Here is a 20,514-nt window from a genome sequence, read left to right as displayed (position 1 = left end):
TGTGAATTGAGGCCTTAAGTCCTCAATTCATGGAGCATTATCAAACGTTTATCAAACACTTTATCAAACGTTTGATAATTTACCTCATGGGTAAAATCTAATTTTGAATTCACTAAGGTGTTATATATTTGTTGAACGTTTTATCGGTAAAACATTCCATAAGTATATAACACCTTAGTGAATTTAAAATGAGATTTTACCCATGAGGTAAATTATCAAACGTTTGATAAAGTGTTTGATAAACGTTTGATAATGCTCCGTGAATTGAGGCCAATGGTGTTATATATTTGTTGAACGTTTTATCGGTAAAACATTCGATAAATATAGAACACCTTAGTGAATTTAAAATTAGATTTTACCCATGAGGTAAATTATCAAACGTTTGATAAAGTGTTTGATAAACGTTTGATAATGCTCCGTGAATTGAGGCCACTGAGTTTGATGTGATGTAAATGAGACACTGTCAGCAAGGCATTGGCTAATATTGCAGATAGCTTAAATGTCCCATGTGGTTGAGCACTCGTTTTATCATCCATTAGGTCCATGCACTTCTTAATAAGAAATAAAACATGAGGAATACAGTAATAAAACTTACCTCTACACACAAGATTAGCTCCAACCCATTGTCCTTCTTCATTACATGTAGCAGTCTCATTGCCACTGGTCCGGATGTAACCAGATGAACACTGGTAAGTAAGTGTGCTTCCATATGTAGTGTTCCAGGACAGGCCTGGTGTGGCATTCTGTACAGAAGGTGGAGGCCCGCAGTCTGCAACTGTTACGATTATATTGGCATTTATTAATCATTACACTGCACAGAAATACTATGCCTTATACAGTGGCTTGCAAAAGTATTCGGTCCCCTTGAAGTTTTCCACATTTTGTCACGTTACTGCCACAAACATGAATCATGAACATGAATCAATGTTATTGGAATTTCACATGAAAGACCAATACAAAGTGGTGTACACATGAGAAGTGGAATGAAAATCATACATGATTCCAAACATTTTTTTACAAATAAATAACTGCAAAGTGGGGTGTGCGTAATTATTCAGCCCCCGTTGGTCTGAGTGCAGTCAGTTGCCCATAGACATTGCCTGATGAGTGCTAATGACTAAATAGAGTGCACCCGTGTGTAATCTAATGTCAGTACAAATACAGCTGCTCTGTGACGGCCTCAGAAGTTGTCTAAGAGAATATTGGGAGCAACAACACCATGAAGCCCAAAGAACACACCAGACAGGTCAGGGATAAAGTTATTAAAAAATTTAAAGCAGGCTTAGGCTACAAAAAGATTTCCAAAGCCTTGAACATCCCACGGAGCACTGTTCATTCAGAAATGGAAGGAGTATGGCACAACTGTAAACCTACCAAGACAAGGCCGTCCACCTAAACTCACAGGCCAAACAAGGAGAGCGCTGATCAGAAATGCAATCAAGAGACCCATGGTGACTCTGGATGAGCTGCAGAGATCTACAGCTCAGGTGGGGGAATCTGTCCATAGAACAACTATTAGTCGTGTACTGCACAAAGTTGGCCTTTATGGAAGAGTGGCAAGAAGAAAGCCATTGTTAAGAGAAAAGCATAAGAAGTCCCGTTTGCAGTTTGCCACAAGCCATGTGGGGGACACAGCAAACATGTGGAAGAAGCCGCTCTGGTCAGATGAGACCAAAATGGAACTTTTTGGCCAAAATGCAAAACGCTATGTGTGGTGGAAAACTAACATCACCCTGAACACACCATCCCCACTGTGAAATATGGTGGTGGCAGCATCATGCTCTGGGGGTGCTTCTGGGGGTGCTTCTCTTCAGCAGGGACAGGGAAGCTGTTTTCCGCTACCAATTTCCGCATTCCGATGCGGAATTTCCGCCGGAAATCGCGGAAATTCCGCCCGACTTTAACATCGATTTTCTCAAAAACTATAAGGTCTTTTTTAAGACTTTTTTTTGCATCTTGTTCAGGCAATTTTGTTTAACAAACCCTGAAAATTTGATGTTTCTAGGTCTTACGGGGGCTTTGCTATTAACCGCTAAAGTCAGCGGATTTTTACTGTAATGTAAATGCAGAAAATAGGCAGATGCAGATTTTCTGCATTTTACATTACAGTAAAAATCTGCCGAATTTAGCAGTTAATAACAAAGCCCCCATAAGTCCTAGAAACTCCAAATTTTCAGGGTTTATTAAGCAGAATCTCCTGAACAAGATACAAAAAAAGTTTTCAAAAAGACCTTATAGTTTTTGAGAAAATCGATGTTAAAGTCGGGCAGAATTTCCGCGATTTCCGGCGGAAATTCCGCAATTTCCGGCGGAAATCCGCATAATGCACGTGCATTACCGATTTCCGCATTCCGATGCGGAAATGCAATATCCGATCGGAATTTCAGAAATTGCATTTCCGCGGAATCCGAATGAGCATCCCTAGGGAAGATGGATGGAGCCAAATACAGGGCAATCTTGGAAGAAAACCTCTTGGAGTCTGCAAAAGACTTGAGACTGCGGTGGAGGTTCACCTTCCAGCAGGACAACAACCCTAAACATAAAGCCAGGGCAACAATGGAATAGTTTAAAACAAAACATATCCATGTGTTAGAATGGCCCAGCCAAAGTCCAGATCTAAATCCAATCGAGAATCTGTGGCAAGATCTGAAAACTGCTGTTCACAAACTCTGTCCATATAATCTGACTGAGCTGGAGCTGTTTTGCAAAGAAGAATGGGCAAGGATTTCAGTCTCTAGATGTGCAAAGCTGGTAGAGATATGCAATAAAGACTGGCAGCTGTAATTGCAGCAAAAGGTGGTTCTACAAAGTATTAACTCAGGGGGCCGAATAATTACGCATACCCCACTTTGCAGTTATTTATTTGTAAAAAATGTTTGGATTCATGTATGATTTTCGTTCCACTTCTCACATGTACACCACTTTGTATTGGTCTTTCACGTGGAATTCCAATAAAATTGATTAATGTTTGTGGCAGTAATATGACAAAATGTGGAAAACTTCAAGGGGGCCGAATACTTTTGCAAGCCACTGTATGTCAGTGCAAGAAACATTTGCTCAAATAAATTAAATCCTATATCCACAAGAGAGTTTAACCTCTGTCCTGTCCAATAATCCTAAAAGTAAGGTGTCCCTTAGGCCCTATTCACAGTGGGGAGTTGCGGTGTGATGTAGCTGACGCACTGCAATGCAAAATGTCGCACTGCAATGTAAAAGCTATGCCACATTCATAGTGCATCCGGTGCAATCTAACAGTATGGGGCATCCCAATGCACTGCATGCAGTGCATTACCCCAAAAGCACATGTTAACAGTGACAGTAAAACACTTTTCATTGACTGTATGGTTCACTATATGCGCTGAGAACGTGCAGTGTGACTTTTCTGTTCTGTTGTGTTACATTTTCGAGAATGCAGTGCCCACTGTGAGCGTAACATTACATTCTCTGTTGGCTGCATTAAGTCAAGCTATACGATCCAAATACCATTTCATGAATACTGTATAATACTGAGAACTCATGGTGTTACCATGACACTATCGCTTCACTTGCTAATGGCTGCAAGAGATTGGCAGAACTTGGAATTTTGCTGCAGCTATTTCTGTCAAAATGCACAGGAATATTTATTCAATTTCATGCCTCTTTTTTCTACTGTTCGCCTGTTTAACCTCCACAGCAGTATTGACGGTTATACACGTCAATACAAAACATGCTATGAACAGTATTGAACTGCATACACGGCAATACTCTCCTGCACTGTATACTAGACCCTTGCTTGACACATTTTGGCAAGTTACAGAAAAAAAAGGTTATGAAAATTAATTGGATCACTTTTTGCACAGAATTCCTGAGGAAATTGAATGCCAGGGAGGTTAAAGGGAACCTGAAATGAGAGAGATGTGGTTGCTGCCATATTTATTTCCTTTAAAAAATACCCCTTGCCTGGCTGTCCTGCTGATTCTCTGCCTCTAATATCTTAAGCCACAGACTCAGAATATGCATGTGGATCAAATGTTTCAGACAAATATCTGACAAGATTACCTGCATGCTTGTTTCAGGCATGTGATTGAGCCACTACTGATGCCAGAATGATCAGCAGGACTGCCAGGCAACTGGTATTGTTTAAAAGGAAATAAATATGGCAGCCTCCATATTCCTCTCACTTTAGGTGTCCTTTAAGTATTTGCCATTATATTCTATAAATGAGTTGCTTTCCTTACCTCTACACACCAAGCTAGCACCTTCCCACTGTCCTGCTGTGCTGCAGACTGATGTACTCTCTCCACTCACTGCAGTAAATCCGTTTGCACATGTAAATGTAACTTTGCTCCCATATGAGCTGCTGTTAAACACACGGATTACCGTATCTGGCAAAACTTGTGGGAGCCCACAATCAATAGCTGGAAAACAGAAATAGAAAGCAATAGACATAATTCAGTGGAATGATCAGATAAGTCATAATTAAAGTTAGCATTTGGCTTTATCACCTTTTGTTTGTACAACAGCAGCTTCTCTTTTAGGTTCACTTGCATGCAGGTCTTGAAGGGCTTTAGGAGCTAACAAGCCTGCAGCAACAATGTATAAGGAGAGGAGACAGCTCTGAACTTCATCTGGAATTGTGATATAAATCTGTAATTCTAGAAAAAAAATGTGTCCAGAGGGGTATAAATGGGCCATCTTTAAAGAAAAACTCAGACCAAGAATTGAACTTTATCCCAATCAGTAGCTGATGCTCCCTTTTACATGAGAAATCTATTCCTTTTCACAAACAGACCATCAGGAGGTGCTGTATGGCTGATATTGTGGTGGAACCCCTCCCACATAGAAATTCTGAGTACCTACTCTTGGCAGTTTCCTGTCTGTGAACCCTGTTGCATTGTGGGAATTAGCTGTTTACAGCTGTTCCCAACTACCAAAAAAGCAAGCAGCAGCTACATCACCTGCCAGCAGTAAAAATGTCACCATGTGATAAATGTCAGAATATAAATCAGGGAGAGGAAATATTTTACAATGGGCAAACACTGACTAAATCATTTATACATAATTATGGTAAAAATGAAGCACTTTTTTAATTGCATTATTTTCACTGGAGTTCCTCTTTAACCTCCCTGGCGGTAAGCCCGAGCTGAGCTCGGGCTATGCCGCGCAGGGGGAGATCTCAGCCCCTGGTGGGGCGATTTTTATACTGTAAATTGCTGTGCGCGCAGCCAGCACTTTGCTAGCCGCGCGCACAGCTTGATCGCCGCCGCTCTGCGGCGATCACCCGCACGCAGCGGCGCAAGAGGGCCCCCCCCCTCCCGCCAGAGCCCTGCGCTGCCCGGACCAATGAGTTCCGGGCAGCGCTATGGGCTGGATCGGGTGCGCCTGACGTCAGGACGTCGGCTGACGTCATCCCGATCGTCGCTATGGCGACAGGAGAAGCCAAACAGGGGAACGCGTTATATACGCGTTCCCCTGCTTGCTATAGATGCCGGCGACGATCGCACTAGAGGGACACATGCACCCTCTAGTGGTGTTTCATGTAGCTACCACTCTGGTAGCTTTACATGAAACCAAAAAAAATAAATAAAAAAAGAAAGGATTTTTGCCAATTTGGCAAAAAAAATTAACTGCCAGGGAGGTTAAAGAGTACCTAAATTACAAATTACAGTTTGCTTTAAACCTAATAAGTTGCCAAAATATATTAAACAACACATAATGGAGTGTGATTTTCCATATGGGGTCTGTAGTGGGTCTGTATTCCACATATGGCCTTGAAATAACACCAGGGTCTGAAATCGGGCCCTAGCAAAGGATGCTGGTGGATTTGTGTTGTGACTCCACCACTCCCCCAAGTCCTTCTCCAAGAGGCAGAGCTAGGGGAGGGCAAGGGGGGACATCTGTCACCAGGCTCAGCCTCTAATGGCCCATACTCACGAGGGACTTTTGTCGCCTCAACACGCGGCGCGCGCGTGTTGCGGCGACAGGTCGCCCGTGAGTATGGGCCGTCGCACGCGCGCGCACCCCGAACTGTCGCCCGCCGCTCTTGTCGCCATGCGATTGAAAGTTTCAATCGCATGGCAACAGTCGCCGCCGCACCTCCGCCGCAACTGTCGCTAGTCCGCGTGAGTACGCGGACTAGCGACAGCAACCTCCATAGAGGTGAATGAAGCTTCCGGCGGGGGAGGAGGAACGTCGGCGACAGCTTCCGTCTCGCCGCTGGTCCCTCTTCCGCGTGTGTACGCGGAGGGACCTGGAGAGAAGCTGTCGCCGGCCTGTCGCTAGCACGCTCACGTGTGCTGGCGACAGGCCACTTCTGCAGCCCGTGAGTACGGGCCATTAGTATTGGGAGGAGTGCCAATGTTATAAACCATGAACAGAGTCAGTCAGGGCAGTCTCTGCTATGGATGAAGTAGCTGCAGCAAGGTCCTGTAGCAGAAAGAGCACTGCACTTTGCTGCCCCGCTCCTCTCTCTCTCTCCTGGCTGTGTCTCTCACACACAGCCTCTTCTCACTGCTGTGCCACAAGATTTAATATGGGTACTTCATAATTTCATTACCTCATAATATTTTTAGAAATAAACCAACCAAACAAGCAAACAAACTAAAAGATAATGTTTAATTACATTTAATTACAAACTGACGAGAGGTTTGATCAGTCAATTTGAGTTAGCAAACTTTGACCTTTATATTCAATGAACTCCTTCTCCTAAGTTTTCTCATAGAAGATGATTTTTCATCTTCCATTTAAAATAACTTTTCAGCACTTTGCAATTGAAAAAGTAATGTAACAATCATTTGAATATTTTCTTGCTTTCTGGTTGTTTGAGGCCGTTTGCACACCTAATATCAGTGGTGCGATGCTGTGCAAGCACTGCAGACATCAGCCTTTACATGACGCTGCACCACGGTCCGGCGACAGGTGCATATGCATAGCACTGCCACCCTTCCCCCAGCAGGAAGTAGATCACTGGGATTTCAGTCAGACCATGCATGTATGCCACGTCACACTGCCCTCCCGTCATGCACGCGGTAGGCATGGATCCTGTGGTAATGCGCTGCAGCCTTTGCGTCTCATCGCGTGAAGCGTGCAAGTCTCCATAGATTTGCTTGGCCCTTGCTGTGGGTATGCGGCAGGGAAGAATAATGTGGTGCGACGCAGCATGCAGGTGTGCAGGGTGCCTAAATGTGTGAAAAATCACCTTGGAGAAAAAGTTAATAGAATAAGGCCCTTTGTTTTGGAAAATTTGTCTCCAGGTTAGAAATATATATATATATATATATATATATAGATATATATATATATATATATACTGTATATATATATATATATATATATATAAATATATATATATATATATATATATATATATATATATATATATATATATATATATGCTCACCTCTACAGTTTATTAATGCTCCACGCCATGAACCGTCATTTGAGCAGATAGCTGTGGTCTCATTCGATTTCTCTGCAATAAATCCAATATTGCATGTGTATATTATCCTGTCTCCAAGCTTGGTGCCATTTACAGAGTCCGCATGTGTATTTTGTAGTTTTGGTGGCATTCCACAGTCAATAGCTTAAAAAAGGAAAGTGTTTAAATTTATTATACAGTAGTTCACTCAAATTAATTAACAAGCCAGTGTAAATATTGCTTTCTACCACTACAAATGCCTTGGCAAAGTCAGCCCACCAAGCCCTTCCCATAATTGACGGTGTTGTCAAAATACATCCTCATCCCCTGAAATTGTAATAGTGCAGTGATGCCCTCCCTACATGTGGTCCACAAGTGTCACAGTCATGTCCCGACTATGACCACACCAGACACATATTTTTGCCTATGAGAAGTGTCATGTCGAGTTTGCAGTTTAATAGATAGTTTTCAGAAATCAAAGGCTGGGATTACATGCAGTAAGGGCCCATTCACACTTGCTGATCGCAAAACGCTAGCGATTTTGCTAGCGTTTTGCTCTGGCGTTTTTTGGTGATTAACACCCAAAAAAATCACCATTCACACCTGGCGATTTTTTAGCGATCACGTTTTGCGCTTCTATAGCACTAAAACGTGATCGCCGGGAAATCGTTATGTTTTAGAAGATGATTTACAGTGTTCAGTTACCCCGTAAAGTATCTGCTCAAACAGTACAGTACTGTCTATTTAAAACAAAAGGTAATTGCAGGTCATTACTTACTGTATGTGCCCATATAAAATGCATTGATGGTTTTTTTTTGACACATACCGTACTTTGCATTTATCTCAAAAGAGGGCTTCTAAGCGTCATTTAGCCCTCTACACAAAATCCTGGACCTCTTTCTGAACTCAACTGCATGCTTTACTTTCAGACAAATACTGTACATCAGGGGCAAAGCAATAGCCATAGCAGCTGCAATGGGGCCCTGGAGCATAGGGGGCCCAGGTGACACTTAATATATTCACAATTAACTCTATTGTGCTCCTCCAGCCTCTAACTTTGTCTCGTGCAGTGTAGATTGCATGAGAATGTAAATTGCCCAAATAACTCATATCCATAGGGCAGGGGCAGGTGGCATTGCTTAAAGAGAACCTGTACTGAGTAAAAATATTTAAAATAAACACATGCGGTAACTTAAAATTAACATTGCATAGTTACCTTGCCATCAGTTCCTCTCAGAAGCTCACCATTTTCTTCTGACAATAATCCCTTCCAGTTCTGACAACATTTTGTCAGATCTGAAATATATCAGTTGCTGTCAGTAAAATATCAGTTGCTGTCAGTTATAGCTGAGAGGAAAACTGATGTACCAGGTAATGTCCATGTTTCCCTATGGCTCAAGTGGGTGATGTTACAGTTCAACTGTGTGCTGACCAGAAAGCTGTTATGGGTAATGGCCATTTTCACAATGGAGGACGGAAAATTCCCTTAATCACAGTGAACAAACAGGATGCAGAACAGGAGAAAGATACTGAGGAGTAGACCCCATGGAAGGTAAGTTTGACTTGTGTATGCTTATTTTGACTTTTAATTTTCAGTTCAGGTTTTCTGCATGCATATGAGGGTCCCATGAAAGGTTTGCTATGGGACCCAATGATCTCTAGCTACGCCACTGCTGTACAAAATTATGTTTAATAATTTCTTACATTTTTAATAGATTAAGAAGTCAGCAGTAGCATTTATAAGTACGTGTCCTCTTTGAGTTTCTTTTCAGCTTACCTTTGCAGGTCAAACTAGCTCGTTCCCAAGTGCCATTAGCTGTGCAGACAGACGTATTGTGCCCATCATTTCCCAGGAAGCCAGGCGCACATGTATAGATTGCGTGACTGCCAAGAGTGGTGTTTTCCGATAGGATCATTTCAGAATAGGGAAGAACTGGTGGAGGGCCACAGTCTACAGCTATGCGAGCAAATATAAAAAAAAAAACTAAGTTTATTCTAAAAACATGATTGGTATATCACATGCTTTATTAACATTTAAATGTGAAGTCCACTTTTTAAGCAACACGCTCAATATAGATTTAGAAGATTGTTTCTTCTACTTTTTAACTTTAAGCATTGGGTTGAACAAATTAAAATTAAGTAGCTCTAACTGGACCAGCAAATTATGTAAGAAAGAAGAACTCCAAGCAGGTGCTCAACACTCACACTGTTTCTCATACATTTTCTCCTAGGTGACATTTTCATATCTATTCAATAAAATGCCTTCAAAATGAAATCTGTAGTGAAAATAAACTTATGAAATAATTAATTTTGTATGTGTAGTACAGCTAAGAAATAGAACGATAGTAGCAAAGGTATGAGTCTCATTGTTTCCAGCACAGGAAGAGTTAAGAAACTCTTTCTATTGCTATTTTCTGAAGCACTTCAAAGAAAAAGTGAAAGACAACTTCAGATAATATTTTACTGCAGGAAAGTTCAAAGGGTCATTAGCTTTGCTCTGTTTCATAGTTTAAAATACAGAGTGTTGTTTGTAAACTGCAAATATTAGAGAATTATGCAATGTTAAAAAAAAAAAAAAGCTGTATAACTGAAAATAAAAATCTGAGACTCTTTTTTTAATGTTCTATTAATTATCTGTAGTACACATACAATTCATTATATCATACTTTTTTCCCATTAGTGTAACTTTAAGCCACCAGCAAACAGGAGAATACTCAACATAATTTGACAATACTTCTTTACCTACTTCTTGCTACTGTCCAATTGCAGAGAGCTGAAAAGGTGGACATTATCTCCTGGTAGAAAATTTAGGAGAAATGTGAATTGAATCAGTCCACAGAGATCAACATCCTTACAAATCCAAGAAAGGCAACCGCCCTTATATAAGCTGCTCTGGTCTACCTAATATGATGTATTGTCAATACAAGAATAAAGTGTAAGTACCAATCAATGCAGCTAATTTGATTTTACCATGGTGTTTACTCTCACCTCAACAGTCAAAAGCACACCAAACTAAAGATGCCCATACACATCAATTTTCTCATTCAATTCCCTGCTGATTCAATCACTTTGATTAAATTAGATGTTTAAAATCGATCAAATCAAACATATAAAGGAATCAATATTCCTTTAACAATTTCAGCCCGCTGGGATTTTTCACCTTATGCAACAGAGCAATTTTCACCTCCCATTCATTCGCTAATAACTTTATCACTAATTATCACAATGAATTGATCTATATCTTGTTTTTTCTGCCACCAATCAGGCTTTCTTTAGGTGGTACATTTTGCTAAGAATTATTTTTTCTAAATGCATTGTCACAGGAGTATTACGAAAAAAATGGAAAACATTTATTATTTCTCAGTTTTCGGCCACAATAGCTTTAAAATAATATATGCTACATAATTAAAACCTACGTATTTTATTTGCCCATTTGTAAATGTTGTCCCTATCACAATTTATGGTGCCAATAATTTATTTAGAAATAAAGGTGCATTTTTTCAGTTTAGCGACCATCACTATGGACAAGCTTATAATTTTAAAAATGTTTGTAATATACCTTCTTCACATGCATATTTTAAAAGTTCAAAACCTTAGGTAACTATAGATATTTTTTTTTTTTATTGTAATTTTTTTTTTCATTAAAAATTTTAGTGGGGTAATTTTTGTAATATAAAATGTAATAATGTGAGTTTTATGTATTCAAAAAGTATGTATATGTAGCTTTACTATTTGGCCACAAGATGGCCACATTGAGATTTTTTTTGGGGGGGGTAGGAACTGTTTTTTTTAAAGAAAGACCACGGCCTCTGATAAGAGGCCGTCGTTTTTTCTGCCGGGGACATAGATCAATGAACGGGAACCATTTTCCCATTCATTGATCTCCGGGCTACCGGGGGGCAGCATGGGGGCGCGCGGGTGCATCAGCAGAACAGCAGCCGCCTGGACGTGAGGAATGTTTAAATGTTTGATTCCATCGATTTTGACTAAAAAATTATTGAAAGTATTAATCGGCCAGAAGGAAAAATCTAGGTTGATTGGGGGTGGGGCAGGAGCAGTGGACGATCGATAGGCGATAGTATTGCATTGAATCGAACTGTGCAATGATGCAGTTCAGTCAATTCTCAATAGATTTCATTAAAAAGTAATGTCCAGTGTGATGTAAGAATCGAATCCTTCTGAATCATTGTTTTTGAACATTGAGTGGAAATCTATATGTGCATGGCTAGTTTAAGGTTTAAATAGGGCAATTCTCCTTTAAAATGCTACATATCAATGTTTTAATCATGTGCACCTGATGTGATATACTGGTACTTGTGTGTGATTTTAGCCATTTTAATGTGGGGGTGTCCTGATTTATTTATATAACCTGAAATTGTATTTTTGCAGAATTACGTTTTGCAGAAGATTTTTCTTCAGTTTTGTTTTGTTATATTACTTTATTTCCCAGTATAGTTAAAACTTGAGTTAAATATCCAAATGTCCAAGCATGTTACAGAAACACACAGGCTTTCATCGGGTGTTCATATTTTTTCACATGACTGTATGTACATTTTCCATAATTGGGCAAAACTTTTACATTTTCTAAATATATGAGATTTTAGTGCAGCCTATTGTATTTCATCAAAGAGTTTCAGGCTTGCCAGAGGCTCATACAATGGGACTTCTGAACAGGAAAGCAGCTGTGCGTAACAATAAATCTTCCTCTCCTCCCCAGCCAAAAAAGAAAACATATCTAAAATGGCTATGTCTGTTTTATTAGTATTTTTCATCCCCGTGTAGCAAGTTACCCACAAAGGGAAGGTGGGGAGAACTATAGTACCTAAAACTTAACCTTAATTAGGTATACATTGAACTTTCAGGTAGAAAATCAGTGTATTAGTCATATATTACATACATAACATGCAGTTTGGACCAGTGAAAGGTTGAGGTAGCACTTCTGTCAGTAATGCTCCTATATATCTTTAAACAGAGCGTGATAAGGTATGCTGCTTAAGTGCCAGAGAAGGCACCGTAAGAAGATATCTACCAGTGATCTCTCACAGATGTTGGCAATGCACCCAAGGGGGATTTTACTATTCCCAAAGTGGGTGCAAGTCGTGCACAAAGACACAACTAGCCTAACATGTTTCACGCAAAAGTAGAGCTTCATCAGAGGACATAACGTGTGCACCCTGTGTATACAATAAAATATCCAACCCACCACCACCACCAAGCAATAAAATAACAAAGCCCGTCACATATGCGTATATTCTCTGTCCAGTCCCAAAATGTAGTAATCATTTTTTGTCACACCTTTGCACAAGGAATGAGCTCCGTTTGGTTGAAATGGTTCAGTGGCATTCTGTACCCTGTATCCTTCATTACAGTAACATTCATAACTGCCAGGCATGTTTTTACATCTAGCGTTGTCTCCACATATGTCTGGTGTTTCGCATTCATCAATATCTATAAGATAAGAGAATTTAATTAATACAGGTGTGTGTGTGTGTGTGATGTGTGTGTTTGGTGTGGTGTGTGTGGGTGGGTGTGCGTGGTGTGTGTGTGTGTGTGTGTGTGGTGTGTAGAGATGGCCCGAACAGTTCGCCGGCGAACGCTTCCCAGCGGACTTCCAGGGGTTCGCGATCGCGGAGAACCGTGAACTTTACCGGAAGTTTGGTTCGCCCCCATAATGCACCATTAGGGTCAACTTTGACCCTCTACATGACAGTCAGCAGGCACATTGTAGCGAATCAGGCTACACTCCCTCATGGAGCCACTCCCCCCTTATAAAAGGCAGGCATCGCCGGCCATTTTACTCACTCGTGTGCCTGCAGTAAATAGAGAAGGCTATTGCCTTCTGCTGCAGACTCTCATAGGGAAATATTAGTTAGGCTCTTGTAGGCTTCTTAGCTTACTTCTTGCTGATTCTTATTGCTAAAATAGCACCCCACAACAGCTCTTTTGAGAGCTAATCTTGTTCTTGTGATCTATTTTTTTTTCTGTGTGTCCCACTGACACTTGTGTTGCATAGACAGCCTTGATAATTCATACTGTGTGTGTGCCACTGCCAGGCCCAGCACATTCAGTGACTACCTGTGTGTGTGACAGGTGCACATTGTAATACCCAGTACTGCATATACCTACCTACCTGTTGTTCACAGCAGTGCACCCACCCACCTACCTACGTGAGCTGAGCGCATGCAGTGTCACTGTGCCTTTCCGCTACCTGTCTGTGTGTGACAGGTGCACATTGTAATACCCATTACTGCATATTTCTACCTACCTGTTGTTCACAGTGCACCCAACTACCTACGTGAGTTGAGCGCACGCAGTGTCACTGTGCCTGTCCGCTACCTGTCTGTGTATGACAGGTGCACATTGTAATACCCATCACTGCATATACCTGCCTACCTGTTGTTCACAGTGCACCCACCTACCTACGTGAGTTGAGCACACGTAGTGTCACTGTGCTTGTCCGCTACCTGTCTGTGTGTGACAGGTGCACATTGTAATACCCATCACTGCATATAACTACCCACCTGTTGTTCACAGTGCACCCACCTACCTACGTGAGTTGAGCGCACGCAGTGTCACTGTGCCTGTCCGCTACCTGTGTGTGTGTGACAGGTGCACATTGTAATATCCATCACTGCATATACCTACCTACCTGTTGTTCACAGTGCACCAACCTACCTACGTGAGCTGAGCGCACGCAGTGTCACTGTGCCTGTCCGCTACCTGTCTGTGTGTGACAGGTGCACATTGGGCTCGATTCACAAAGCGGTGCTAACCCAGTTAGAGACTTTAGGCGTGATAACCATTGCACCACACTGGTGAAAAGCCAGTTTAGGCGTGATAAGTTTAGGCGTGATAAGTTTAGGCATGATAAGTTTAGGCATGCTAAGTTTAGATAAGTTTAGATCGCGCGCAAAATCCTGCACGCAAAGCAGCGCCATTAAACTCTATGCGAAGTGCACCAGACTTTGCTAGCACAAAACTTTGATCAGCTGTGCACTGCAGTGCTAGCCCAGTTGGTGCTTAAACTTATCACGCCTAAACTTATCACACCTAAACTTATCATGCCTAAACTGAGTTTAGGCATGATAAAGGGCTTTTCACCAGCGTGCTAACTGTTAGCACAGCTTTGTGAATCAGGCCCATTGTAATACCCATCACTGCATATACCTACCTGTTGTGTTCAGTGCATCTACCTCATCACTGCATATACCTACCTGTTGTGTTCAGTGCACCCACCTACCTATGTGAGTGCACGTAGTATGATAAACCACTCCGTGCATACCTGTTAACTGCACCTGTGTGACTGCAAATTGTATTAGTCAAGTCAGTGCATACCTTTCCCTTCATACCCCCCGATATGGACACAATGGACAAAACAGGTAGAGGCAGAGGTAGAGGCAGACCCAGAGGAAGGCCACCCGGCAGGTCTGTGCGAGGTCATGTTGATGTGATTTCGTGCGGCCCTGGACCAAAGTACAGTGCTCAGAAGAAGGCACGTCCCATCAACTCCCAAGATTGTCAGGACGTGGTTGACTATTTAACACAGAACACCTCATCTTTCGCAGCCACCAGCGCTACTACAAGCACCACATCCGCTGCATTTGACACTTTGCAGGAGTTAATTGGTGGGGAATTAACTGATTCACAGCCATTATTGTTACAACCAGATGAAGGCGCTAAGCAAGTTACACCACCTCATATGTCTGAGTTAGGCGGCGACACTATGGACGTAACGTGTGAGGAGGAGGATGATGAAGAACCTGCTGTTGGTGCATTTTTGGAGGTTTCTGAGGCAAGCAAAGCTGGGCAGGAAGATTATAATGATACGGATCCCACATGGGTTCCTAAGAGACAAGATGACCAAGGGAACAGTTCAGAGGGGGAGTCAGAGAGGAGTAGGAGGAGATGAGTTCCTTAAAGAAGCAGGGGGAGCTCATCATTAGAAACAGCTGGTGGCAGTGTCCGGCGCCATGTATCGTCACCTATGAACAGCCAGCCAACATGCCCTTCAACGTCAGCTGCTGATGCCACCATAGTGCCATCACCCAAGGGGGGCTCAGTGGTTTGGAAATTTTTTAATGTGTCTGCCTCAGATCGGAGCAATGCGATCTGTTCTCTGCCTCCAAAAATTGAGCCGTGGAAAGGCCACGTAGGGACAAGTGCCTTACGAAGGCACATGGAGAAAAGGCACAAACTGCAATGGGAAGAGCACCTGAGCAAAAGCAGCACACAAAAGAAAAGCCACCCTCCTTCTCCTCTTCCTCCTTCAGGTGCAGCATCTTCAGCCGCTTTCTCCCTTGCACCTTCACAGCCACCCTCCTCCACTCCGCCTCTACCCTTGAGTGGTTCCTGCTCCTCTGCCCACAGCAGCCAGGTGTCCGTGAAGGAAATCTTTGAGCGGAAGAAGCCAATTTCTGCTAGTCACCCCCTTGCCCAGTGTGTGACAGCTGGCATGGCGAAACTGTTAGCTCGCCAGCTGTTACCATACCAGCTGGTGGACTCTGAGGCCTTCCGTAAATTTGTGTCCATTGGGACACCGCAGTGGAAGATACCAGGCCGCAATTATTTCTCTAAAAAGGCGATACCCAAACTGTACCGTGAAGTGGAGAGGCAAGTGGTGTCATCTTTGACACACAGCGTTGGGTCAAGGGTCCACCTGACCACGGATGCCTGGGCTGCCAAGCACGGTCAGGGCCGCTACATTACTTACACAGCCCATTGGGTCAACCTGGTGACCGATGGCAAGCAGGGAGTACATGGCTGTGCAGCGGACCAACTTGTGAAACCTCCACGGCTTGCAGGCAGGCGCACTGGACCTGGCTGCTCTTAGCAAACAGGTGGATCAGTGGTTGACCCCGCACCAGCTGGAGATCGGCAACGTAATGTGTGACAACGACAGCAATCTCCTTTCCGCATTGAATTTGGGAAAGCTGACAGATGTCTCCTGCATGGCACATGTGCTCAATCTAGTCATTCAAAGATTTGTGTCAAAGTACCCAGGCTTAGAGGGCGTCCTAAAGCAGGCCAGGAAGTTGTGTGGACATTTCAGGCGGTCTTACACGGCCATGGCACGCTTTGTGGACATTCAGTGAAGAAACAACTTGCCGGTGAGACGCTTGATATATAATAGCCCGACTCGCTGGAATTCGACCCTGGTCATGTTCTCTCGCCTGCTAGAACAGGAGAAAGCCGTCACCCAGTATCTGTACAAATATCTGTACAATTACAGTGAAAGGACACAATCTGGGGAGATGGGGATGTTCTGGCCCAACAACTGGACACTGATGCAAAATGCATGCAGGCTCATGCGGCCGTTTGAGGAGGTGACCAACCTGGTGAGTCGCAGTGAAGGCACCATCAGCGACTTGATCCCGTACGCTTACTTCCTGGAGCGTGCCGTGCGTAGAGTGGTGGATCAAGCTGTGGAGGAGCGTGAACAAGAACAGTTACGGCAGGAACAGTTGTGGGAGCAATTTTCATCAGAATCAGATGTTTCCTCAACACCTGCTGCAGCACAGAGGGGGAGGAGGAGGAAGAGTCGTGTGGGGACGAGGAGTCAGACTCGGATGATGAGGAAGGTGTTTCTTTGGAGGAGAAGGAGGCGGCGGCAGAAGAACAACCGCAGCAGGCGTCGCAGGGGGCTTGTGCTGCTCGACGTTCTCGTGGTATTGTTCGTGGCTGGGGGGAGGAGGAGGACTTACCTGACGTCACTGAGGAAGAGCAAGAGGAGATGGATAGTACGTCTGGATTCAACTTTGTGCAGATGGCATCTTTCATGCTGTCCAGCCTGTTGAGAGACCCACGTATAAAAAAACTCAAGGGGAATGAGCTGTACTGGGTGACCACGCTACTAGACCCTCGGTATAGGCACAAAGTGGCGGACATGTTACCAACTCACCAGAATGCAGAAAGGATGCAGCACATGCAGAACAAGCTGGCAACTATGCTTTACAATGTGTTTAAGGGTGATGTCACAGCACAACTCAATAAAGGTACCACTGCCAGTAATCCTTCTCCCATGTCCACGCAGGCAAGGACAGGATGCTCCAGCGATCTCATGGTGATGTCAGACATGCGGACATTCTTTAGTCCAACGCCTCGCCTTAGCGCTTCCAGATCCACCCTCCACCAACGCCTGGACCGGCAGGTAGCCGACTACCTGGCCTTAAGTGTGGATGTAGACACTGTGAGCAGCGATGAACACTTGGACTACTGGGTGCGCAGGCTTGACCTGTGACCAGAGCTGTCCCAATTTGCCATCAAGTTCTGTCTTGCCCTGCCTCAAGCGTCCTGTCAGAAAGGACCTTCAGCGCAGCTGGAAGCATTGTCACTGAGAAGAGAAGTCGACTTAGTCACAAAAGTGTTCAGTACCTCACCTTTATCAAAATGAATGAGGCATGGATCCCGGAGGGCTACTGCCCGCCCGAAGACTAAGTCAGTCCCCACACACAGCATCTCTGCCTGCACCCGGTGTGACTGGCTGACTGCCCCAAGACTAAGTCACTCCCCACACAGCATCTCTGCCCGCAGGCCGCTTGACTGCCTTCTCTGCCACTACCAACAGGGTCCAGGACTCCAGGCGGTTTCCTGAATTTTTAAGGCTGATGCTAGCAGCGGCTGCTATAATAATTTTTCTGGTGCGTGTACATGCCTCCCTAATTTTTCTGGCTGCAGTGCAGCTGCAACAACAAAACAAAAGGCATGTACTGTACATGTGCCCATTCCCCTTCGTGATCATTAACTTGCCGCGGTGAAGGGGCTTGCGTATCACAATGAAGCAATGACTGCCGGTTATATGAGTGTCTCGGGGGGTGGCACACCAAAGATAATAAGGTCGTTGCTTCATTGTGGACAGATTAAATTTGATCAGCTGGACAGTCACTGTTGTTCTATCATTAAGCTACCACAGCCCGGTGACAATATGGGCTTGAAAAACCGCCATGGTCTGTATTCTCGCCATGGTGCCGTGCGCACCAGTCCAGCACGGCCGTCACTACACAAACAGCTGTTTGCGGTGCGTTACACAGTGAGTTTGGTGTGCCAGTGTGAAGCAGTCTCTAATTACACTCCCTGATTGATGTATACACATGCAAGATGTTTTAAAGAACTTTAGGCCTGCAATTTAGCATTCAATGTGGTTTCTGCACTTAAACCGCTGCTTTGCATCAAATCCAGATTTTTCCCCGGGACTTTTGGCATGTATCCCACTCCGCCATGCCCCCCTCCAGGTGTTAGACCCCTTGAAACATCTTTTCCATCACTTTTCTGGCCAGCATACATTTTTCTAGTTTTCAAAGTTTGCCTCCTTATTGAAGTCTATTGCGGTTCGCAAAAGTTTGCGCGAGCCGAACTTTCGCGGAAGTTCGCGAACCGAAAATTGGTGGTTCGGGCTATCTCTAGTGGTGTGTGTGTGTGTGTGTGTGTGTGTGTGTGTGTGTGTGTGTGTGTGTGTGTGTGTGTGTGTGTGTGTGTGTGTGTGTGTGTGTGTGTGTGTGTGTGTGTGTGTGTGTGTGTGTGTGTGTGTGTGATACACACAATACACACAATGGTATACATTGCTACATAATACAGAATTGGTAGACATAATTACAGTGGTAAATCTAACATGATGATCAAAATGTATAGTAATGTCCAAGACACAATAGGGCGAGAGAGCCCTGCCCTTGCGAGCTTACAATCTAAAGGAATAGGGAGGAAACAAGAGGTGGGAGTTAACTTTTGATGTTCTTTTTTGTGTTATTTCTTTAACTTGAAATTCAGTTCTGATCAAATGAACAGCTGGAAGATGTTCACTAAAAAACTGACTAAAATGATATTCATTGATGAAAGGATTATACTTAATATTCCAATATTTGTGATGTTTTAATTAGTGGTTTCTTCATCCTTCTTTCATTGCATAGTACTAAATGGTAGGTATAACTGCAAATCAGCGTATAAACGGAACAGGTGTGGATCTATAACAAGCATCATTTTGTTTTATAAATGCAGTTCATTGAGCAGCATCTTGATTACCTTTGGTGCTGAAATAAGTATGTGGCACATTCTTAAGACATTTGTATAATCTCATTTACTGGATCAAGTCATCTAGTTTATTTAAACTAATTCAAAGTAGTCAAAGTTTTAAAAGATTATCATGAGATAACTCTATCAGAAAAAAATCACGGTTTAAAGAGACCTTGTAACAAAATTTTCAGCCTTATTTCTTCTATTCTATAAGTTCCTATACCTATTCTAATGTGGTCTGGATTACTGCAGCCTTTTCTAGTTGCTGTCTCTGTAATATATCTAATCTTTTTTTCTTTGTCAAGCTTTGTCGACCCAGGGAGGAATGGGCGGCCTCTGTTGTAAGTATTACAAGTTATACATGCCCCCTGGAGGTTCTGTGTGCTTTGTTTACTCCTCACAGACTGCTCTCAGTTACAGCTTGTCTGTGATGCAGTTTGTGAGGCTGAGGGGGAGGGAGCTGCCTGTCACATGCTGAGAAACTGTGAGAATCCCAGACTGGAGTGCAGATAATTCACTATGTAATAAAAATGTGTAGTATTTTGTAACATGATATATACTGTGTGTGTATATATATATATATATATATATATATATATATATATATATATATATATATATATATATATATATATATATATATGTACAGTGGTGTGAAAAACTATTTGCCCCCTTCGTGATTTCTTATTCTTTTGCATGTTTGTCACACTTACATGTTTCTGCTCATCAAAAACCGTTAACTATTAGTCAAAGATAACATAATTGAACACAAAATGCAGTTTTAAATGATGGTTTTTATTATTTAGTGAGAAAAAAAACTAAAAAAAACCTCAAAACCTACATGGCCCTGTGTGAAAAAGAAATTGCTCCCTGAACCTAATAACTGGTTGGGCCACCCTTAGCAGCAATAACTGCAATCAAGCGTTTGCAATAACTTGCAACAAGTCTTTTACAGCGCTCTGGAGGAATTTTGGCCCACTCATCTTTGCAGAATTGTTGTAATTCAGCTTTATTTGAGGGTTTTCTAGCATGATCCGCCTTTTTAAGGTCATGCCACAACATCTCAATAGGATTCAGGTCAGGACTTTGACTAGGCCACTCCAAAGTCTTCATTT

General features: G+C 42.9%; 1 protein-coding gene across 2 annotated transcripts in view; it reads right to left on the bottom strand.

Moving 5' to 3' along the window:
• Positions 1 to 20,514, bottom strand: part of SUSD1 (sushi domain containing 1) — a 274,290-nt gene that overhangs the window by 199,032 nt on the left and 54,744 nt on the right. The window contains exons 4-8 of one of the 2 annotated variants that reach the window (XM_068234304.1): positions 12,692 to 12,844; positions 9,174 to 9,353; positions 7,379 to 7,561; positions 4,218 to 4,397; positions 596 to 775 (exon numbers count right to left, since the gene is read on the bottom strand). In XM_068234304.1, coding sequence (XP_068090405.1) covers positions 596 to 775; positions 4,218 to 4,397; positions 7,379 to 7,561; positions 9,174 to 9,353; positions 12,692 to 12,844 — 876 coding nt within the window. The remainder of the gene's footprint in view (positions 1 to 595; positions 776 to 4,217; positions 4,398 to 7,378; positions 7,562 to 9,173; positions 9,354 to 12,691; positions 12,845 to 20,514) is intronic. The other variant, XM_068234305.1, reaches the window with a different exon arrangement.

The sequence above is a fragment of the Hyperolius riggenbachi genome, chromosome 1, assembly GCF_040937935.1.
Source record: "Hyperolius riggenbachi isolate aHypRig1 chromosome 1, aHypRig1.pri, whole genome shotgun sequence".
Classification (NCBI taxonomy): domain Eukaryota; kingdom Metazoa; phylum Chordata; class Amphibia; order Anura; family Hyperoliidae; genus Hyperolius; species Hyperolius riggenbachi.
Note: the sequence above shows the minus strand (reverse complement) of the source record. Positions and strands in the feature narration are given on the sequence as shown.